The sequence below is a fragment of the Prionailurus bengalensis genome, chromosome B4, assembly GCF_016509475.1.
Source record: "Prionailurus bengalensis isolate Pbe53 chromosome B4, Fcat_Pben_1.1_paternal_pri, whole genome shotgun sequence".
Classification (NCBI taxonomy): domain Eukaryota; kingdom Metazoa; phylum Chordata; class Mammalia; order Carnivora; family Felidae; genus Prionailurus; species Prionailurus bengalensis.
Genome location: NC_057358.1, coordinates 116,701,004 through 116,725,235, shown reverse-complemented (window position 1 = coordinate 116,725,235; position 24,232 = coordinate 116,701,004). Strand labels below are relative to the sequence as shown.

Sequence of the window (24,232 nt, the reverse complement as noted above, 5' to 3'; positions counted from 1 at the left end):
ACAGGAATGCTGTCTATTTCATTCCTGTATCCCAAGGCCCAGAACCAAATTCTGTGCATAGTATTTGGCCGAAAATATTTACTAAGTGAATGAATGGAGCATGTACAGAAGGAGGAGCACTTTAGCCTAAGGGAGCAACATGAACAAAGGTATGGAGGAAGGAACAGGGAAGGGTATAAACAAAAGGTTTAGTGAAGTCAGGCAAGACCTGCCATTGTGCATAAAATCAAGTGGAGTGGAAACTGGAGGACTAATTAGGAGGTTAATGTTGTATTCCAGGGCCAGGGAGCATGGAGAGGTAAGAACATAAATGAGATTTTGTAAAGAAAAACCTGAAAGGACTCAAATTTTGGTTACATAAATTGGTACTGAATCGGCCACTGTAAACTGTTAAAGAACTTCCTGTTCTTCATAATTGCTGCTTTAACCTGGTATTTGAAGCTTTCCTTAGAGTTAAACCTGTTTGACTCCCTTTCCATCTTCTGCCCAAAACATTTTTGACCCTTCATGCCATATTTATTTCTGATTCAGAGATTTTGTTTATGGTGCCTTTACCACTTTGTCTTTCTCCTTTTTCTTCATCTTTGAATGAAGATTTGCCAGTGTATAAAATATATAGGATATATAAAAGATAAAAGGGAGAATGGGATTGGAGAGGGGCATACAGGAGCCTCTGAAAAGGCATAAGAAATGGAACGTTTCTAGTACCGTAAAAGCTCCCCACGTGTGTCTCCCAGTCTATTCTCTCCCTTCTCTTTGAAGTAAACCACTGTGCACTTAGGGTATAGTGTTATCTTGTTATCATTTTACTGTATTTCTTTTGTGTGTGTGTGTGTTTTATTTATTTTGAGAGAGAGCATGAGTGGGACAGAGAGAGAGTGAGAGAGAATCCCAAGCAGGCTCCGCACTGTCAGTGCAGAGCCCAAAACAGGGTTCAAACTCACAAACCTCAAGATCATGATCTGAGGGGCGCCTGGGTGACTCAGTCAGTTGAGTGTCCGACTTCAGCTCAGGTCATGATCTCATGGTTTGTGAGTTCAAGCCCCACGTCGGGCTCTGTGCTGACAGCTCAGAGCCTGGAGCCTGCTTCCGATTCTGTGTCTCCCTCTGTCTCTGCCCCTCCCCCACTTGTGCTCTGTCTCTCTCAAAAATAAATAATCATTAAAAAATTAAAAAAAAAATCATGATCTAAGCTGAAATCAAGAGTTGGACACAACCCACTGAGCCACCCAGGCACCCACATTTTACTGTATCAGCAGAAAAAACTGGATGCCAAACTTATCAATAGGAATCAATTGTCTATTTAGATGGCATACAAGTGTTTATTGAGCATTATTAAATAATGTAAGGTTTGAATTTTATGGTTAAATAAAATATAAACTTGTGAATGATAAGAATTATAGGTACTTACGTTAAGCAAGTCCCTTTTTTTTTTTTAACGTGCTTGGTCTTCCATCCTGACTAAAGGTGCACTGGATGTAGGATTTTTCATACATTTCATGGGGAAGGATTGGGATATGAGTCTTAGTCCATTTAATTTGCAAGTCTCACCTTTAGTTCCATACCAGTTTATATCGTACTGATAGCATCTTCACATATTTTGACTTCACAAAACCTATCTATATTCCTTTCTCCTTGGTCTACTTATTTTTATCTATCATAACTTCATGTTTTAGTACTTTAATGCTATTATATTTTCATCAATGGCTGTCTTTTGTCTCTGCACCACAGTACCCCAAGCTGCATTATAATCCCTTCTAAGAACAACCATGTATTACATTATTTTCCCTTGTAGCACCAGCTCATACTCTGTGTATGATAAAAACGTTGTTTGCCATGTTTTGATCTAGTACCAAGAAGGATGACCAACAGGCTGGGAAAATGACAGTATAGAGGCACTATTAGAGTTCTATCCCTAATGAGTATTTTGCTTACTTTTTTTTTTTTTTTTTTTTTAAGAGCTCTGAAGTGTTCTGAGGAATTAGAGGTTTTGTTCTGTTTTTTTCTCCACATCTGGCCAAGAAGGATCCAGAGTATGTTTCCCAAGTACAAACTCTAGCTTCTGGGGTATCTCCCTTATGGTGTGACAAGGCAACAGAGAATTGAAAACCTTTCAGTGGGCACCTGGCTGGTCAGTTGGTGGAGCCTACAACTCTTGGTCTTGGGATTGTGAGCTCAAGTCCTATGTTGGGTGTAGAGATTATTTAAAATCTTTAGGGGTGCCTGGGTGGCTCAGTCAGTTGAGCATCCGACTCTTGATTTCAGCTCAGGTCATGATCCTAGGTTTGTGGGTTCCAGCCCCGTGTCAGGCTCTGTGCTGACAGTGCGGAGCCTGCTTAGAATTCGTTTCTCCCCTTCTCTGCCCCTACCCCACTCGCACTCTGTAAGTCTCTTTCAAAATAAATAAATAAACCTTTAAAAGATTTTTTTAATGAAAAATAAATACAATCTCTAAAAAAAATAAATAAAAATTTAAAAACCCTTTGGTACTTTAAATTAATCCATTAGAAGGGAGAAACTGCCATAGGGCCGTAATTTCCTTCCTATATTAATTTTCTTCCTATATTATCATCTAACTACAGAAGGCAAATACTTTAAAACCTGACTAGACCTGTTTAATAAGCCTAAATTCTTCCATTTATAGCCACCTTCAGCATTGAAGGGATTTTATATTTACATTATTTTACATATGATACTTTGTATTCTATACTGAGACCTATTATTATGACTGTCTGAACCTGGCACATGTTTATATTCCATTGATTTTTTTTTTTTTTAAGTAATTTTACCCTGGTTTGTTCACAGGTGGTCAGGACGTAATAACCGAGAGAAAATTGGTGTTCATGTTGGCTTTGAAGAAATCTTAAACATGGAGCCTTATTGCTGCAGGGAATCCCTGAAATCCCTCAGACCAGAATGTTTTATCTATGACTTATCTGCTGTAGTAATGCACCATGGGAAAGGATTTGGCTCAGGACACTACACTGCCTACTGCTATAATTCTGAAGGAGGTATAGATGGGTAGATGGGGAAAAGTATTTTATCTTGGGTCAAATTTGGAAGCTGGAGTTTAGGCTTTACAATTTCTAAATTGACCACTAAATCATCTTAAGTGAAGCCACTTGACCTTTTGTTTTCTTTCAAGAATACTTCTATAGTTCATAAAAAAACTGAGAGTTTGTGCAGAAAATGGATATTTTCTGCAGCATTGTAGTAGTTTTGACTTTCAAAGGCTGTAGCAATAAGATAGTAAGAATGGTTGCATTAATTCAGTGCTATCTTTTTTAATATAATTTTTTTCATGTTTATTTATGAGAGAGAGAGAGAGAGAGAGAGAGAGCACTAGTGGGGGGAGGGCAGAGACAAAGACACAGAATCCAAAGCAGGCTCCAGGCTCCCAATTGTCAGCACAGAGCTTGAACTCACGAACTGTGGGATCATGACCTGAGCCGAAATCGGACACTTAACCAACTGAGCCACCCAGACACCCTAGTGCTATCTTATTACAGGCATATTTCTAAGGGCAAGTCCTCTGTTTACTGGTTTCATCTAGTTAATTTTGCTAGAGAACAGACCATCTAATAAACTGGGATCACAGATACTTAGAATAAACTCTGAGTTTAGGTTTTAACAAAACTCACTTTAATTTACTGCCTCCATTGACCCTCAAGGACAGTCTTCATAGGTAACAAGTGACTTAGGGTTTTTTTATTTCCCTTCCATACCTACTATTGAACGAAGACTGAGCCTCCGCATTCATACCATTTCCCTTCACCCTACACAAAATAAACACAAAAGACGTGTGGACAGAAAGCCCACATAATCCACGAAGGCAATTAATTTAACAATAAACTACCAAGAGCGAGTTGTACACTGTTTGCTTTACAGTATGACTAGTAGCAAAAGCATTAACTGGTAAAATGATACCTGGAATTAAAGATTGTGTCAGGTGAACTAATCAGATTCTTTAACTTAAAACTACTTGTAGAATAAAGGTAGATAAATCCAGAGTAACATACTGCCCAAACTATTTAAAAGAAAGGAGTTGGCTAATTATTTTCCCTTCAAAGAAACTTTAACTCTTACTGAAACTAATACCTTTAAATCCATTTTAATTTATACTAGAAACTTCTAAAATTCCTTTATAAACATTAAGGTATATTTCTGTGCTTCACTCTAGGGTTCTGGGTACACTGCAATGATTCCAAGCTAAGCATGTGCACTATGGATGAAGTATGCAAGGCCCAAGCTTATATCTTGTTTTATACCCAGCGAGTTACTGAGAACGGACATTCTAAACTCTTGCCTCCAGAACTCCTGTCTGGTAGCCAACATCCCAATGAAGAAGCTGATACCTCTTCTAATGAAATCCTTAGCTGATCCAAAGACAGTGGGGCTTTCTTCTTGTGATTTTATATATACTTTTTAAAAGGGCTTACAATTTTGAGCTTCATTGTTTTAATTTTTTACTTAGGAATCAGTGCACAGTTTATACATTTTGTATCCACAACAAAACTGTTTTTACAGAGACAAAATTAGCATAAACATGTATATCAATGACAGCAGGTAACTAAACTTTTCTCAAGTACTTGGGAGTTTTAAACTTTCAGTGTTTACTTCATACTGGCATTACTTCTTTTATATTTTCATGTCTTAATTGGCTCAGATCATGAATTTGTGCAATCTTTTACTGAAGTTCAGGTGGCATCATTTTATACTTTTATTTAGCTTTTGTAGGTATTTTCTATACAAATTCTTATTAGTTGGAAATTAGATAGTCTTCACTAATGATATTACCAAAAAAGAAAAAATTTCTTTCAGGCCATTTGCATAGTGAAGTTACCTTTGCCCCTTGAAGGCAGTTAAACTACTACATTCACTGTGAAATACCAAGGTATTACCTAAATACTCATCAGTCACACTAATTGATACTCCTGAGGCTTTGTGTGTTACAGGACTCAGAACAAACATTCCTTTGGTTAAAGGAACTTCATTTTTTTCAAAAATGTATTCAGTTTTAATAATTGTTCTTTATTTGGCATAGTCAAACTTCATACAAATGAAAATGACAGCTTTATAAATAGTATATTTAAATTACTTCAGTACTGTGGACATGAAAACAATGATGGCTCAGACTTATAATGATTTGTTTGGCAGCAAACAGGTTTGTCCAGATTGTAATAAAGCAGTCTTATCAAAAATCTGAATTCAGCAGTGTATTATGGTAAGCAAGTGCAGTTTAACTTGGATATGAAGTTTTTTTGTATGTTTAACATTAGATCTCTTAAAAGCTTTGTACTGTATCATATCTTGAGGTTTTTAAAGGAAAAAAAATAAGTCTTCTTGAAGAGAAAAAATTGCTTAGGACAGAGAAGATAATTGTTCAAAATTGGCAACTGGGCAATATATTCAGCATCTCATTTTTTTAAAATAATTTTTCTAAATCTCATTTTCTAAATAGGCTTGGATTACTCACTCTTGCTCCGATTATGTGAAGACTAGGAACCTCAGATGTTCAAATACTTGGCCCTTTTAAAAAAACTAAACTTCCATTTTATTATAAATATGTTATGAAATACTCTTTGCTCTTCCCAAATAATCTTACTAGATCTCTTTAAATTCCTACTGCTGCTAATTTATCATCCACTAACCTCTATAGATCAGCTATTTCACATCTTAGCTCAGTGTTAACCACTGGAAGATCATTTATTCTTTTTAGGTTTGCTTGTAGGTTGAAATCTTCATGAAAGATAATACCCTATAGAATGCTGTTTTTTGCCAGTGTTCATCTATTAAGTATAAGCTTGAAAAGGACCTCTATTAGCAAATTTTCCTTAAATTTCAGAGAGCAAGTTGCTGGGGCAGCTGATGATGAAGTGCAATGAGAATTTATCACTGAACAGACAAGTCATTTATGCCAAAATACAGCCTGAGTATTAAATGGCTAAAGTTTAAAATCTTTCACTTAATTACCTATGCAAGTCGTTACCTCAACTGTTAACGTAATTATACCTCATTAAAGATTTATGTGGTCAAGATACCTGAGTCTAGCCTTTTTTAATTTCAAGGATTACTTTATACTTGGGTAAACTGCTATACACTTTAGCACCTGGTTTTAGGGAGATAATTTAAAGACAACTCTGGAAGATCTGCTGTTTGTAATGGTATAGATGTTTCAGTACTTATTTCAATATAAAAATAGATGAGAGACTTACCCTTTTACTTTTTTTTTAAAGGTATACACACCTATATGTATGCACATAGCTTTTTTTTTTTTTTTTTTTTAACCTTTATTGATTTTTGAGACAGAGCGAGCGAGCATGAACGGGGGAGGTTCAGAGAGAGATGGAGATACAGAATCTGAAACAGGCTCCAGGCTCTGGGCTCTGAGCTGTCAGCACAGAGCCCGACGTGGGGCTCGAACTCACGGACTGTGAAATAATGACCTGAGCCGAAGTCAGACGCTCAACCGACTGAGCCACCCAGGCGCCCTGACCCTTTTACTTTTTAATCCCTCAAAACTAAAACCTAGGGGGAAGACTGTGTGTGTAAGGTCAAGGGGGTATATGGGAATCCTGTACTTGATGCTCAATTTTGCTACAAACCTAAAATGGATATAAAAAGATGTATTAAATTTACAAAACCAAAACCTAGCCAATGAACAGAAACTTAAATTTCTTATTGTACATCTTAGTGTAGACTTCTACATTCGGCTAAGTTGATCTAACAAAAAACAACATGTTTTGGTTGTAAAATAATTTACTAAAGGCACTATTTGTTAAACATCAACTAGTAATTTGTTACTAATAAGGTACATCATTGTAAACATAACAAAATGATTTCAAGAGATACATGGCTAGTAGGTAAACAATACAATGTTTTTAAGTGACAGCTTTCCTATTTACAAGATCATATTTCTTCCAGCTATTCCAGGGGCATGCAGCGATGCTACTGCTCACAAGAGTTACTAGGAAGAGAGCTTGGAGGTCATAACTGGTTTGAGATCCCTACTGCTAAAGAGAGGTCTTATAATGCTCCAATATTCTTCATTCACAGGGCAAATTATAAAACTCTTGAGCATAGAAATTGAGATACTTTATATCTCCCACCAAAACACATCAAAGTAGTATGGACTCAGAACCCCAAGAGAACTAGCTGGAGGGCCCAAGCCCTATAACATGTCTAAGCATGAGCTTGTGAGCTCTGCCACTAGCACATCACAGAAACTGGAGAAAATAATTTGAAAGTAGCTATTGAACATTAGCACCATAATAAACATGGCTCATATAACTGAAAACTAGATTGTTTACCCCACAAGACAACATTTATAGCTCTAATGCTATATATATAATAAATGATCTAAGTACAGAAATCCAGTTTTTCTTCCTATAAGAAAAACATTAAACAAAATACAAACTAAACAGCATCCCAGAGGCAGTGAATCTTATTGTGCTAAAGCATATACAAATTAAGGCTTTACCTTGGTACATAAACAATTTTGAAATTGTGTTGGAACATTCCCAACAAATCGGTTACAAAGAATTCAGGCAATTTGTTCAAGAATCTGTAGTGGGACTCAGTTTAAACAAGTAAATATTAGGTATCTTACATTCAACTTACGCACTTAGCTGCCATAATTAGTGTAACTGAAATGCCACTAGTTTTTAATTCAAGCCAGTCAAGGGGCAGGGTGAATTTGATTCATTAATGGAAAAGCCTAATAGTTCAATTTAACTTTTCTAACTATAGCAAGATCCAAGTATGGGAAGTTTTCCTGTTCTAGTATTTGTAGTTTTAAATGCCCTTTTGGTTTATTGAGCAAGCTGAATACATTTCCTGATAAAAACTACCACTGGATAAAGGATCTAAATGTTGAGATTTTACTAAATCAAGGTTTCAAGTTGGTACAATGTATCTACCAGGTCATGTTTCAATTAATCTTCATAATGTCATGGGAAAAAAATGAAAGGCAAAGACTAATATGGTTCTAAAAAGAAAATAAAGGCAAACCTTTCCTAAAGCTTTATATTAATTTGTGAAGATTTTCCCACATTATGCATGTGTAGATCTTGTTTTAGCCATTATGTCAGAAGAAAAGTTTCAGTGTAGAGGTCTACAATCCAGATAAACGGCTCTACATTTCCCTACGTTAAGTTCAGCTATTTCCTGTGCAGAATTATAACCACAGACATTGAAATGTAGCTCTCAGATCTGAAAATGTCTTTATTTTTTAGAAAATGGATTCCAGGAAGGTTAAAAAGCAATACCAGAGGGTATAGGTGCAGAATTGGATGTAGTCATTCAAAGCATTCAATTAAGAATATGGCAATATAAATATCTGAAAAGCATCTCTTAGGTGTTTAAAACAAAAAATGTGTAAGTCATTCCTAACTAATTTGAGCTTTATAGCATTTCCTAGATGGGAAAAACAGTTAACATTTGAAAGTCCTGAAAGCTTTTTCCTTGGCTAATTACATTAGATGGTTTGCATTTGATCAAAGTCCTTCCTTTTTAAACATGGATAAAAGCATTACATAGGTCCACTGTTAAACAGACAAACATGTTGCAAATTAATTGTGGTATAATGTACTCCAACAAAGCTTAGAAAATAAAAGATGTTGAGGCGGCTTTGGACTAAGTTTAATAGTCATCTCCTCTGCTGACAACTTCTTTACACGTTGGACGCAACAGTATGGTATGTTCAAACTGTGCTGTATATGATCCTTTAATGTCACATAATGGTGGATATGGATCTACAATGCCCAAGTCACACAGATTCTTCAGAGCCATCAAGTATTTACTTTCTCCCAAGCGATCCAGCCATCTGCGGCAGAAGGCAAGGGTGCCAAAGTTTTCATTGATGACATTTAACAAGTGTTTTGTTCTTGGAAGCCTAAGAGGAGAAAATCCAAAATTAACAGGTGGCTAAAAAGTTACCAACTCATTTTCCCCATTAAGGAAAACTCATATGGTAGCTGTGGTTTTACTTGGTAATTAACTTCAAAAAATTTTTTGTCTCTTTCAACATTCAAAAGTCAGAATGTGTAACAGCCCATACCTAATTATAGATGGCAGCTGAATGGGAGACCACCTGAAGACTATCTTACGTATTTATTTATGTGTCTACATATGTGTGTTAAATTCCCAGTAGAGACTCATCAACAGTATTATGGTGGTAATTTCCTTTTTTGTGCACCAAGCTGAAAGACCTGCACATAAAGGAGGTATAAATCCATCCTTCAACCATCTTCTCCAAAAAGTTTAAGGGGGAAAAAAAGGTAAAAATAGAAAGTTTATCAATAGGAAAATATTAAGAACAAAAACCTAGAAATGCCAGCAAAATGATTCTCTCTGAAAGTATTAACAATTATTAGAAACTGGATCTGAAGAGAATACTTGCCTATATCATTTTCATCTCAGTTAAGATTTTTAACAGGCCAATTTCCTTGCTGTATTATAAAAATCCACACAGCTTACTGGTAGGCTATAGAACTGTACATTAATGAATATACCACTGTGAATGTTTGTCACATTTTTAAAAATGCTACTAACTGGGAAAAGAAGCTTAATACTCCTATAAAAACAACAGTCTCTCACCTTATTGGCACATGTCCAACATCGAAATTTTTCATATAATGTGAACATTCCATATCATCATGAACAACGCCTTTTCCTGTGCTTCCAAAGGTTTCAATGGCATACACTTCTCCTTCCTAAAGAATATGTAAGGTCAAGGGGAGAGAAGAAAAATTCAGAGCCAATTAAAATTGCCATTTGTTAACTTCAGGCTGAGGTTATTATTTACTTCATATAAGAAACAACATGAAATAGGGGCGCCTGGGTGGCGCAGTCGGTTAAGCGTCCGACTTCAGCCAGGTCACGATCTCACAGGTCCGTGAGTTCGAGCCCTGCGTCAGGCTCTGGGCTGATGGCTCAGAGCCTGGAGCCTGTTTCCGATTCTGTGTCTCCCTCTCTCTCTGCCCCTTGCCCGTTCATGCTCTGTCTCTCTCTGTCCCAAAAATAAATAAACGTTGAAAAAAAAAAAATTAAAAAAAAAAAAAAGAAACAACATGAAATAACCCCCTGGTAGTCATCCACCCTTCCTTGCTTTATCTCCTTAGCACTTTTTGGTCTATGTCCTCCTATTGGAATGTAGGCTTTATACAGGCAGGGAATTTTATTTTGTTCACTACTACATCCTCAGTGACTACTAAAGAGACTGGCATCTCAGAGATGCTTAGTAAATACTCATTAAGTGTTGAATGAACAATCCTCTGATATACCCAACTTCCATAGCTGACTGAGCCCTGGCCTGACCAGACACAATTTGCATACTCACACAGACCAGTAAAGATGGCAAGTTAATTTTGCTCAACATACTATATACTCAACTATCACTAACTTTAGTTTAGGGAAAAAAAAAAATCAGAATGCTTCACAATAAACACTTTGTATGTATGGCATACATACCTCCATTCTTGTAGCCTCTCCTCCTTTCACGATGGGCACTGTTTTCCCAGCATGTATTCTATACGGCCCAATTGAATGTCCGTTTAGGTTACGGATTGGTTTCACTGGCATAATAGGAAAACAGTTATTCAAGGTTTCCAGAAGCACAAACAGATCTCTTGGCTTTCTGGCACAGAGTTCAAGCATTGGTTTAAAAACGATACGGCACTACTGGGGCGCCTGGGTGGCGCAGTCGGTTAAGCGGCCGACTTCAGCCAGGTCACGATCTCACGGACCATGAGTTCGAGCCCCGCGTCAGGCTCTGGGCTGATGGCTCAGAGCCTGGAGCCTGTTTCCGATTCTGTGTCTCCCTCTCTCTCTGCCCCTCCCCCGTTCATGCTTTGTCTCTCTCTGTCCCAAAAATAAAAAATAAACGTTGAAAAAAAAAAAAAAAATTTAAAAACGATACGGCACTACTAAATAACCTCGCATTGACATAGTTAAATACAAACTGGAAAACTAGCAGAATATAGAAAACATGTTAATTGCAATTTACTAAAAACTAGAAGGGAGTAAAGGGGGATGATGGGAAAAGAAAAAACTATGTGATGAGGTAACAATGGGGGGGTCATCTAAGGAGGTATTGTTTTTCATTCGTTTTTAACTTTTTTTTTTTTTATTTAATCTCTACACCGAACATGGGGTTCAAACCCACAACCTTGAGATAAAGTCACACACTCCATGGACTGAGCCAGCCAAGTGCCCTTAAGGAGGTACTGTTAATATAAAGTTATATTACACAGTACATGTCATGTACACAGTGATTACAAACAAAAAATATTTTTACAGTTATGGACCAAAAGGTAATGTGAAAATGTGGATACTGTGTCGAAATGATAGGATGTAAAACCATACATTTTTTTATTTTTTTCACAAACCAACTCATACAGTTTTGTCTTCAGTTGACAAAGGGGGGGGTTGGACTTCCAGTCCTAGGGCTTGAAGATCCCAGGACACAAAATGAATCTAGCAGGACTGCCACCAGGGTGTAGAAAAATCCAGAAAGCTTTGGCCTACATAATGGAATCCACACACCTCCCTATCTTAAATTTTACAATTATAGCACATTCCAAATGTTAATAAGGAAAATCCAAACAACTCCAAGGTCTTGAGACCAATTACAGAACAAATTGTGGTATATTCACACAATGGAATACTACTCAACAATAAAAATGAAAGGTTGGGGATACACTGAACAACAAAATAAAACCTAAAGAAAAAAGAACAACAGGCACAATTATATACATGTTGTTTTATTATTATATATGTAAAAGTTAAGGACAAATATACTGTTGTTTAAGGATGCATAGTTAGATACTAAAGACATAAAGAAAAGCAAATGTAAATACTTTAGCACTCAAGACTGTGGTTTGCTAGAGGAAGACTGCTGTAATTCAAAAGAGTATACAGAATTGAAGGGCTTTTGGAATGCTGACAATATTCTATTTCTCAAGGGATAAAATTACATAACTTTTACAATTGTTTAACTGAATTTTTGTGTTGCATGTATTTTCAGTGATATTCCACAATAAAAATGGTTTAAAAAAATCTATCTCTGCAGTGCTAGAATTCCAGTACAAGTTGTCTTTCTTTTAAGGCAGAATTAGGTAGCAAGGTTTTTTCAACTCTACAACAATGAAACAACGACAATTATATTGATTGTACTGTACAAATGATTTATTTGCACTGATGTTTACAGGATTACGGATTTGTGAGCAACAAGGACATACACCATCAGGTTGCAGAGGAAGAATACCTTCTGCAGTTGGTAGAAACACAGTAGTCTATCAGTATCAACAAGGTCAGGCAAAGAATGCTAAATAAATCATGTGAATTTACAGAGGTCAAGGAGGTATGAATGTCCCTGCTCAGATGACTACAAGGGAGAGACAGAATTTGGTTAAAGGAAATGTGGGAAACACTCCTTAAGAAAGTTATTAGAATAAATATACTCACTAAAAAATAAAAATAAATAAAAATAAAATTAAAAAGTTATTAGAACAGTAGTTACAGAGAGCAGTGAGCACAGATCAGGAAGGAGGACAGTGGTTAGACCCTGAGAGCTGGGAAAGCAGCACAAAGCACAGATGACTCTGGGATGGTGTACCTAAGGCAGTGGCTGGGAAAGACCAAGAGGCAAAGGGAATAAAGATTAAAGAAAAAACACACAAGGAATTAACTGGGCTCTAAATTCTGAACTCAACTTAAAAAAAAAAGGTGAAGGGCTCATCAATGGAATGAGTCCCTGGCTTCTTTTTAAGCCTCAATTTGACTTAGTCACAGAAAACCAAGTCTACATTTTGGCCATTCTCAGATAAATCCCCGGGTATCTTATCAGCTACCACCGCAGCTCGGCAAGAGTTCCCACCTAGTGACCACAGTTTTCCTAATAAGATGAAGTTATTTTCCCTCCGTTTTCCCTCTTTATATTCCCAGGAGATAAAGAAAGCACTCAACACTACTTTGTAAAATTAATTCTGCAAGAGGTCACATGCATTTCAAAATAATATTCATTTTTTAAAAACATACCTTGATATGTCTTCCCATCTATTTCAACCTCATAGGATTCCATAACTTCTTGGATGGCCTCACCAACATCACACAGACGGACATCAATTCCAGCACACTAAAAACAAAATGATATATATAGTTGTTACTCAAAATGCATAATTTTATTACAATTTATAAGTATTCTAAAATAAAGGACAATTAGATAAACTGCTTTGTATATTATAACTTCCTTTATAAAACCTTGGTATATTATACTAGAATTGTCCACTTAAAATCCTAAGGGCAGTGGACCAGTCTTACATAATCCAAAGACCTTCAACAGGCTATAAAATGCTCAAAATACATTGAATGAAATTGTGCTTCCAGTTCACATACCTTTATTCCAGTGTTAGTGGCATCTTTTACAGCTTTTAATAATGTATCATATTTGGGATTAAAAGTAACAGTAAAAGCACAGTCAATAATCCTACCTGAAAGAGAAAATTCTTCTTTAAGTTGATGTATCAGCTAGTCAATTTGTCTACTTTATTGCATCTATTCTATTAATCTGCCTAGTTAACATGCAAATAAAACGATGGGCTCAAATGAAGGCAGCAGTCCAAGTACCCACACAGCATTCAAAATCAAAGTGAAAAAAAGTACAAATAAGTTATATAAAAGTTTCAGAATGCAAAGACTAATTCCAGGGTCAGTATATAACATTTCAAGATAGCACCAATATAGTACTAACCCAGGTGGATAAGCAAAAATATAAACAGAAACAAATCAAAAAAAGAAAAACCTGGGGACTAAGGAACAGTAATGTGGGCAGAGAAAATGTAAAGGTCTACAGACACCAATCAGTGCAGCTGCTGCAATTTAGCAAAACCTCAGGTAAGTACTTTATCTGAATTTTATTTTCTTTATCTGAACTTTATTTTCTCACCTAAGTGAGATAAAAGGTACTCACCCAACAAGGTTTGGGGGCAGAATTTAGAAAAGCTAGCAAGTGTATAAAGGTTGGTAAACTTAAATGTTCTAAGTAAATGTTTGTTGTTCTTATTAACAGATAAATTTCTGAAACAACATGAATAGATAAACAAGATTAATTTCTTCTCACCTTGATACAAAGAGTTATAAACCTCAATTACCCAATGGTTTGCATTATACTCCATGTAGTAGGATACTTAAAAGTAAATCTCAAAAACTGGCTCAACACAACTCTACTGAAAAGTGAGGCATAAAGAAGAAAATTAGGGAGTTCAAGTACCTGAGCCCCATCTAACAGAGAGAAGACTACTTTTTTCTGGAGGGGGGGGGGATTATTTCCAAAAACTCACCACTTATATGTGTTCCAAAGTCTATCTTACAGATGTCATCATACTGTAATACTGTTGTGTCACCAGCATTTGGAGTATAATGGGCAGCACAGTTATTTAGAGAACACCCAGTAGGAAATGCCAGGCCTGCATTTAATCCATTCTCTTTAATTAGCTTTCGTGAACAGTCTTCCAACTTTTCACTATTTAAAAAAAAAAAAATTATTTACATTTTTATCTTTATATACCTTAAAGGTCATCAGGTCCAGAGAATTTACTAAAACTCTTAAGTTACTTTCTGGGAAAGATCTGAACAATTCCTGGATGTGAATGACTAATAGTTCTCTGATGCTATGAAAATAGTAGCTCATTTCTAAAAGATAGAAGATTAAAAAAATTCAATTCCACTAGAAATCTGGAAAAACAGAACCACACAATCCACTTTTAAATAGTTACTAGGAAGTGAGATTCTCCACTCAGACTAATATAAATGTTGATTACATTTTATTTGCTCAATGTTGCACATTTAAAAAACTGTCTGAATTAGAAAACTGTTGCCTTTTATAGCTAATTACTACTTGAAAGGAAAACTAGAGACAAAGTACTTTTATTGGTTTCTTCATTGCATTGTAACTGTTTTGTGACCAATAATTTTAATACAAATTGTTAGTGAAGTAATAGACTTCCACACAGAAAGTAAGAATCAGAGTAATGTGTGCATCTGCACATATAAGTGTACAAAGTACAAAATAGGGTTGTTGAGGTATAAATGTCCTCTTATGGTTTCCTCATTACATTTACAGTATAAGAATTCATATTTCTAGAACCCTCACTTCAAGTTTAAGCAAAGTAGTAAGAAAGCCAAACATTACAACTGGAGAGTTAGCACTTAAAAAAAAATTTTTTTTTATCACATTCTTACAAAAATATATTCCTTTTACCAGATTTCTATCATTGTCATCCCAGGCTTGATCCAGCTCATAACATATTTTCTAACTTGTCGATGTGCTTCTGCAGCTTCTCGAAAATCATTCCAAATCTCTTCACTAGCTTGATCTAATGCTTTCTTTTCTTCACTTGTAGTTCTCCAAGCAGCTGTTCGCCTTTATAGTATGTATAGCATAGTATTAGTCACTTTAGAAACAGCAGATAAGCATAAAAGCTGAGAGATAAAAATATACTAATATAAGACATTTTAGATAAAAATGTCACACATTCAATTTCTTATATTAAACATCAGCAAAGTTTCTGAAATACGAGTTGTCACACACTTGCAATCAAGCCAAATCAAGTTAAACCTTTTTTGTAAGACTCTCAAAGTCCTCAAGTGAAATTTCATTCATAGTCAAAGAGACTAAAACTTTGCCACACAAAAATAACACAAAAAGGAAAATAAAAAAAAAAAAAAACAGAGAAGCCAGAAAAGAGTCCTGGAAACCAAGCAGTGGAAGAAAAAAAATTATCCTTCCACTCAAGGTTACTCTGAGAGACTTCAAAGACCACACCAAAAATTAACGTTTAATTTCATCAACAGGGTAAGTACTAATATGAAAACTTGACCGGAAATCTACATACACTTTCGTCAAAATATAAAATATTATGTGCTTTTGCAGGATCTTGCTAATGTAAGAGGCGATGCTCCTTCAAGGATATGGCTCATATTTGAAAACTGCCAGGGATAACAAACATTTTTTATTCAGTATCTGGGAAATGAGAAGATACACTGACTCCCTTTAAGCAGCACCTTTCAAAAATAGTAACTTATCAAATGAAAATCTTTTAAAAAGTTCTTATAACTTTCATACATTACTGGCAATATTGAATACACAGTTCACAACTCAGTGATCACTGAGGTATAAATTATACTCAGTATAAAGCGATGCCTTCATTGGGGCACCTGGGTGACTCAGTTGAGTGTCCAACTTCGGCTCAGGACATGATCTCACAGTTTGTGGGCTGGAGCCCTGCATCGGGCTCTGTGCTGACAGCTCAGAGCCTGGAGCCTGTTTCAGATTCTGTGTCTCCCCCTCTCTCTGCCCCTCCCATGCTCATGCTCTCTCTGTCTCTCAATAATAAACATTAAAAAAATGTTTTAATTTAAAAATAAAAGAAATAAAGTGATGCCTTCAAGATTACTCCTATTTTCCTCAAACTATGGCTTGCAGGCAAATACAAAATACAGCCTGGTACGTGTCTCGTAATCAAAATTTTACTGCAATACAACTATGTCTATTTGTGTACATACTGTCTATAGGTACTTACGTGCATGCTATAAAAGCATAAGTGAGTAACACTCATGGCCTGAAATATTTACTACATGGCTCTTTATAGAAAAAGTTAACATCACTGCTCTAGAGTATGCCCCTATATTAATGTTTCCAAATACTGTGAGTTCTTGGTCATTGTCAAGTTATGATTACTTCCTACCACCAACAGCTACCTGTGTGCCAACATCTAGCACCTCTAATCTGCTACAATGACACAAAGGGGCCGTCCTATGTCATTTTAGGGATACTTAAGAATCACAGAGGCTTCTTTGGCTTATTTTCTGTTTGGAAATGTATTTTGGATCTATATACTGACATTACAAAGAAATGAAATATTGCAGCACCATCTGTTAAGGTCAGTTTTGAACGCCACAAATACTTAAATGTGTATGAATTACTTTTAATCGGAATAGTGAAGATTCAAGAGGCAATTACAAGTATTCAAAGGAACATCCTCAGACTAGAAGGTAACAGGATACGATCCTTTAAAAAGTATATTCTCAACATGTGGCTCAATCTTTTTTAGCTGCAATACACTTATAGTTGCTCACTCCATGATGGGACAGACAAGCCACAATCTCCTGACCTCCAGATATAACTCCAGTTTATTCTCTCCCATGAATCCAAAAATCTTTCCGGGAAACCAAGAACCCAAACATTCTAAGAATCAATCATTTCCAGGCATAAGAATACTGGCTAAAGACATCAGTTTTTAAACAAAACATATCACAGTTGTCTCTTACATGGGCCATAATTCTGGCACATATACAACAGCCATACCATTATTGCACCCCTTGCCTCAAAAGCCATTTTGTGAAAAACAAAAATATCCCCAAATGTTTTTTCTAGAAAGACTATGTCCACAGGGAATTGATGGATATCATGCAGTGGGGCCATGAAAATGAAATTGGTCATTATCAATTCCCATTTTTTCTCTTCAATTCTTCAAATCCATTTCTTATAGATTAAAATGCTAAGTATAATTAAATTTCAAATGCTATCTAACTACATTTTAGAATCAGAATATGGCACAATAAAGATCTCCAATAATGAAATCAACAGGTCTCAAACATCTTACACTTCTGAAGCTGCATAGCTGATTCTTAGAAGCAGTAATTCTTCAAAAGGTTATGGAATGTTCTACATTGTTGCTAAAGAGGTACCAATCAGAAGCTAGATTAAAGAAATTCTTTTCCTAAGTCTTGAGTTCAAATTGAAAGCCATTAGTAATATTCAAGAAATACACTGCCAGCATCTAAAATTAGAATTCCAGGTTCGTTCTAAAGACAAAAAATATTATCAAGGAGCCTGTCCTCTTTCCTAAATTTGATATTTTGACGTTCAGTCTATTTAGCAAATACATAGCAATCAGTAAAATGAAAAAAACATTCTGAGCCAATAATTATTTGAAAAGGCAATTAATTCATCCAAGTGACAGAGGTGGGTTAGAAATACTTTTTAAATAAATTATGTATGTACAACAAAACTATCAAAATAACTGCTCGAAAGAGAATCTTTACAGAAGTGTTTACAGAGTATGTAAACTTCCCACACCTCTTTCATATTTCGGAGTCTTTTCAATATTTCATCATTTTTACTAGATGTGTTAAGAGCATAAAATGTAAGTAAAACCAAAAGATACAAAGGAATCTGATTATTAGTTTCAAACAGTTGTAAACATTTCTGAACTCACTGCATGGATAACTTGAAAGCTACTTACACTTATATTTTTAAAGCACCAAATATCACGTTTATAAAAATCATATAAAAATGCATGTCTTTAACCTAGAAATTAAGATTGCATGTAGATCAATTCCTTCCTCTGAAAACTGGTAAACAGAAAAATAAAGCATGTTTTAACTTTGCCTATAAGAAACTATAGTTAACTGATAAAGTTAATTGAGACCCAGCTGATACAGGAAAATTCTTCTTATAGAAAATCAGCTAATAAATGTAGAAAGAACTACAGAATTAGAAATTCACCATTTTGCAGTCCCCAATGAAAAAACTGATAAAGCACGAATGGATATTAAAATAATTGAGAAAAAGGCTGTTGAAAAAAAGGATATTCCAATGGTACCAAACTACCCACAGACTACTTGGAAACTGCAAAAAGAAAAAAGTACCTTTAAAAAAGAAACAGCTGGCTAGTATCACATTAACCAAGTGACCACATACAGTAAAACTAGTAACAGAACAATCTGACATTGTATCTGATGCAACAGACTATGATTCAATATGAAGAACACAGTATCACTTGTATGTCCTTGTCAAAATCTAAATATAATCTAAGGCTTTACAACTAATTCCAGGTGACAGAAAATAGAGCGAAATCACTAATAAAATTATACTAGATACAAAATCAAATATTATACTCATTCAAAATTGGTTTAAAAATTTTTACTAACATAGGAAATACAGAGAAAGTCAGTTTTTTTAGAAGTGCAAATTACTAATTATAAGAGGAAAAAATAGTAATGACACACTAGAGAAACTAGATACACCTTATCCAAGTGATAAAATCTGATATCATGTGCCTCCAGATGTGACAATCCTGAAAAGGACATGATATCTACTTGTCTAGTATTCCATCCAAAAATACACAAACTACTTTCAAATAATTCAGAAAAAGCAGATGAATAGAGATTCACCAATATAACATTTTCCACATCTGCCCTCTATCTTTCTGTCTTCCAAGGAGAAAATGGAATGTTACTGGTATACTATACAGAATATATATATTTGGTGTAATTGTCATATTCCCCTGAGAAAGAGAATAGATGAGGCAAATGTTAAAGAGAACCTGAGTGAAAGGTATGCAGGAATTCTTTCTCTTAAGTGCAGAATTATTTTAAATAAAAAGCTAAATAAAATGCTGCACTCAACCTGGGTGGTAGTTACACAGGCAAGTTCTTTGTGATAATTCATGCAATTTTTAGTAAGTTTATTAAAAAAAAATAATGAAGGAAAAAAAGAGACAAGCAAAGAAACAAACCCTATAATGTAGAGAACAAACTGATGGTTACAGGAGGTGGGAGGTGGGGGGAATAGATGAAACAGGTGATGGAGAGGAAGAAGTGCACTTGTTGTGACAAGCACTGGGCGATATATGGAAGTGTTGAATTACTATGTTATACACCTGAAACTAGTATTATGCTGTGTGCTAACTAGAATTTAAATGAAAACTTAAAAAAAAAAAAAAGGGTAGATATAAAACTGTATTTAATACTTTACCAAACCTGTAAGAATACTGATTCTGATCTATTTGCAAATAGTCAAAACTGGTTATATGAATGTCAAAAAATATTAAAACTTGGGGCGCCTGGGTGGCTCAGTCGGTTAAGCGGCCGACTTCGGCTCAGGTCATGATCTCACGGTCCGTGAGTTCAAGCCCCGCGTCGGGCTCTGTGCTGACAGCTCAGAGCCTGGAGCCTGTTTCAGATTCTGTGTCTCCATCTCTCTGACCCTCCCCTGTTCATGTTCTGTCTCTCTCTGTCTCAAAAAAATAAATAAACATTAAAAAAAAAAAAATTAAAACTTACTAAAAAGCAAACATAACCACATTAAACTTCTTTTTCATTTCCCCACAGCATACAAGATTGCTTTTAAATATTTAAGTATTACTTAAGAAATATAACATATAATTAATATCTTCCTCTATTGTTTCAAAATCAGAGGTTATTCTATCTCCTCAATGTTTAATTTGCAACAGATGATAGTAAGGAGGGAAAGATAGTTTTTAAGGTTTATAAAATCTCAATTTTCTTTGTATTAAACATTACTTCAACTGTTCCACTATATTCACATTATTAAAAATATTAATCTATTTTTTAATAAGTATAGGAAATCAATGGTTTTCTTCCACTTAGCAATAAACACATAGAAATGGAAACATAAAAACATCCTGTTCACATCAGTAACAAAACCATAAAACACTTAACAAATTTAACAAACAAGGGATGGGACCTACCTGAAAGGAATCAGAATAAGTGGGAAAATATACTATGACAATGGATAAGATAAAGTGACACAACTGTCAATTTTCTGAAAAAAGATACATAGGTATAATGCAATTCTGATCAGAATTCTAATGAGAGCATTTTTCTGTGGGTATATGTGTTAAAACTATTATGACTAAAAACAGCTTAGTATAAAAAAGAACTGTGTTTGGGTGTGTATGGCAGAGGAGAAAGACTTGCCTTATTGAATTATCAACATATAAAGTGGCTGATAAATCCAAATACTAGCACAGGAATACACAAACAGATCCGTAGAATAATAGAAATTGGGTGACTAAGAAAATATAGTTCCATAATATGAGAATATAGTATATGGCAGAGGTGGTTATTCCATCGAGTAGAATGAATTATTTCATGAATAAACAATTCTAGCACAATTGGCTGTCCATTTGAAATAAAATAAAATTAGCACTCCCAACTCTACACAAAAAAATTCCAGACTAACTAAAGACATAATAAAACACAGAGGAAGAGTTTGAAAAAAATCTAAGAGACTGCTAGGAATCCAGAGGTGTAATATACCATATTCAAAATTTTAAAACTTTTACAAGAGCAAAAGAACAAAGCCAACAATCAAAAAATGCTCACAATCATTAGCAGTTTGAGAATCATAAACTAAAGTATTAACATATTCTTTGATTCAGCAGTTCCACTCCTGGAAAACTATCACACAGTAAAACTGCCAGAGTGTAAGGAGACACATACATAAACACGTATACATAAATACATATGTGTATCTTAGAAATACTTATTACAAAATGGTTTATAATATGGCAAAAAATATTAGAGACAAAGTAAATGCTCATCGATTAGAAAAAGGTAAAATACAATATAGCATATTCATTCTATGGAATATTATAAAGCCATTCAAAAGAATAACAGGTCTTCTGACTGACTTGGAGAGCCTTCCTGAATGAGAAAAGGTGAGGAAAATGTGCATAGGATTCCATTTTGGAAAACAAACAAGACCAAAACACTCCCCCTACATAAACAGACATAGATGTGTACATATAGGAGCATATAAAAATATGGAAGGCTACCTGCTAGGTGGTTACATGGGTCTGGAAGGAAGGGAAGGAAGAGGGAACAAGCAAAAAAAAAAAAAAAAAAATTAAAAAGATTATATTTAAAAATAAATGTTGATTATATCGTATGTACTACAAAAAGTTAAATTACATGCCTGTAACATTTCAAAAACAGATGCTTTAAGATAGGGATGGTGATTGATGAATTCAAATCCAAAGAAAAGATGCTCATGACACAAAATTTCAGAACTTTATAGACTTATTCCCTATAGGTACTGGGAATTAAGGAGGGGGATTAAAATATAACAATATCATGTTCTTTCCTAAATTTAAAGAAAAACAATGATGTCTTTACAGGTCAGTGAAACAAGGCTACAGTAGAAGCTTTCTTAACCAACTATGGCAACCACTGGATTAACTGATGGTCTCACTTCCCTCTGTAAAATATACTGACCAATGGCCACTGTATTCTGAAAATTAGGGGCTGACAGGTTCCTGTTCCGAATAATAATAGCAGCAACTAACAATGCTTACATGTGTCTGTTACCCCTAAATGCTTTACATATATCCTTCACAACAACCCTATGAAGTGCTTATTTTATGGATGAAGAAATGAAAACAAAGATATGATAAATTACTTGCCCAAGTCACAAAGCTAATAAGCATTAGAGTTGGTATTCAAATGAATCCCAGCTTCCATGTTCTTAGCCAGTCAACATAATGCCACTATGAGTGTCTGCTGACCAGCGGAAATGTTGCCTTTCAGAACAATCAGGTGATTTGCTCACAAACCGGTGTAAATTATCAGTTACTATAATTCTGTAATTTTGTTATATAGTACATAAAAAAAATTATTCCTATGAAAACTAAATTGACTACTCAGAAAAGTCTAAATAAAGGCAAGTCATCAAAAAAAAAAAAAAACATGTCACATTAAGTGTAGATAAGAACTGCAAATGGTTTCAGGAAAAAAAATGTAAACTTACAAGTATCAGACCTCAGACTACATAGTTTCTATTCACAGCAGCTCAAAATGGAATACATTCAAAGACAATGCATTATGGATATAGCTTATGAGAAAAAACATGTTCAAATATCAAGAATGATAAAAAACAAATGTTTAACTTTTATCAATAAAGATTTTTATTTTTTGTTATTCCCCACTTTAACATACTTTTTTGATTAAACTATGACCGGTCCCAATTATTTTGGATAAGAGGGCTTCTACTGTATTTTTGGTTAACAAATTCACAAGCTTTTATTAAGGTGGTGGACCAAAGCTCTGAGAAAAATCAAATCTGCTTTATTGCTAAGCTACAATTTTCAAAAATCAAACTGGAAGTTATTTTATGATCCTTACCCATCTTGTGTGGGTGGGTACTCGCATTCTTGTCCTTTGGGAAATACACCGTTAGGATACAGGTCACATATTGGAACTGAGGGAGGGTCTGTTTGAACTTTTGCTGTGAGATACAAATAAAGCATTAACTCCTGCAGTTAAAAATAAAATTAAGCACTTATCATTACAGTTTTTCTCAGTTCCTAATGATTGTTATATGACCTAATTTTAAAGAATCTCCTTGCTGTCTTACAGTTAAAAACAGAAGATATTTCACCATGCTGGCCACCTCCTCTCCGATGTACTGCTGCTTGGGAATAGAAATATTCAACTCCTTAGAATTCCATTATGTATTTAAATAGTATATGCCTTGGCAGAAAGCACATTCTAATGTTTTTGTCTTCATTTACTATACTGGAAATGGAATAGCATGAAGGCTGTTTTTCATAAATAAAAATCAAAGAAGCAACAAGAAAATATGAAAGAAATCCTATAAAGATGAAATAAAAATATAAAACTACTATGTATTAATAAATTAAGTGAAAAACTTATTTCAAGGAAATAATAAGGTATAAAAGTTAAGCATATACATACCCAGGGCTAAAAGAATTTAGGTAGCCATATACAAATTTCCAGATACTTAAAAAAAGGTAGAGTTCTTACATATGTTTTAAGAGCATTATTTCCCAAACTATGTTCTAAAACACACCAGTGTTCCAAGATGACTTTCAAAAACATCTGGAGATCTGTCTTCTGAAAAAAATGTTTAAATACATAAGAACTAGTTACATAGTTCTTATTATATGAAGAATCACCTTTTAGTAATGACTGCTATTTCCAAAGACTGCCAGGAAGTTGAGTTAATTTATGCAGTGATATAAGACATTTAATGTATATCTCCAGCATTTCAACTACTGAGGTGAAATACGTGGTTTTTTTTTTTATTATAACTGGTCTCATGTTACAGATTTTTGTCTTCAATTTTAACACATATTTTGCTCTTTTTGTTCTGCAATGGGGGGAAAAAACTATATAAATAAAAATATGACTTTATTGAGCCAAATCATTTATCTATGGAACCATGTTCAGTTCCTTCCTTTAACCCAAATAGTATCTCATGAGCACCAAATGTTTTTCCGTCTTTACATAATGTTTAAAAGCGTCCTATGGGCAAGTAAACTTGGGAAACACTGTTTTAGGGCCCTCCTAAGAGGGAACATTTAAATTTAAAATAAAAAAAGATCTTAGAGGTCAACTAATTTAG

At 34.7% G+C, this 24,232-nt stretch overlaps 2 protein-coding genes across 3 annotated transcripts in view; one reads left to right on the top strand and one right to left on the bottom strand.

Moving 5' to 3' along the window:
• USP44 (ubiquitin specific peptidase 44) overlaps nt 1–6,038 on the top strand; it is a 53,090-nt gene extending 47,052 nt beyond the window's left edge. Inside the window, 2 exon segments of the mRNA XM_043562170.1 lie at nt 2,806–3,011; nt 4,181–6,038. Of these exon segments, the coding sequence (XP_043418105.1) occupies nt 2,806–3,011; nt 4,181–4,380 (406 nt within the window). The 3' untranslated portion in view covers nt 4,381–6,038.
• A 2,167-nt stretch (nt 6,039–8,205) lies between these two features.
• Nucleotides 8,206–24,232, bottom strand: part of METAP2 (methionyl aminopeptidase 2) — a 32,708-nt gene continuing 16,681 nt past the window's right edge. For both annotated transcript variants that reach the window (XM_043562173.1, XM_043562172.1), the window contains exons 4-11: nt 22,990–23,092; nt 15,260–15,421; nt 14,340–14,521; nt 13,396–13,490; nt 13,039–13,135; nt 10,471–10,574; nt 9,598–9,713; nt 8,206–8,893 (exon numbers count right to left, since the gene is read on the bottom strand). In XM_043562173.1, the coding sequence (XP_043418108.1) occupies nt 8,641–8,893; nt 9,598–9,713; nt 10,471–10,574; nt 13,039–13,135; nt 13,396–13,490; nt 14,340–14,521; nt 15,260–15,421; nt 22,990–23,092 (1,112 nt within the window). In that variant the 3' untranslated portion in view covers nt 8,206–8,640. The remainder of the gene's footprint in view (nt 8,894–9,597; nt 9,714–10,470; nt 10,575–13,038; nt 13,136–13,395; nt 13,491–14,339; nt 14,522–15,259; nt 15,422–22,989; nt 23,093–24,232) is intronic.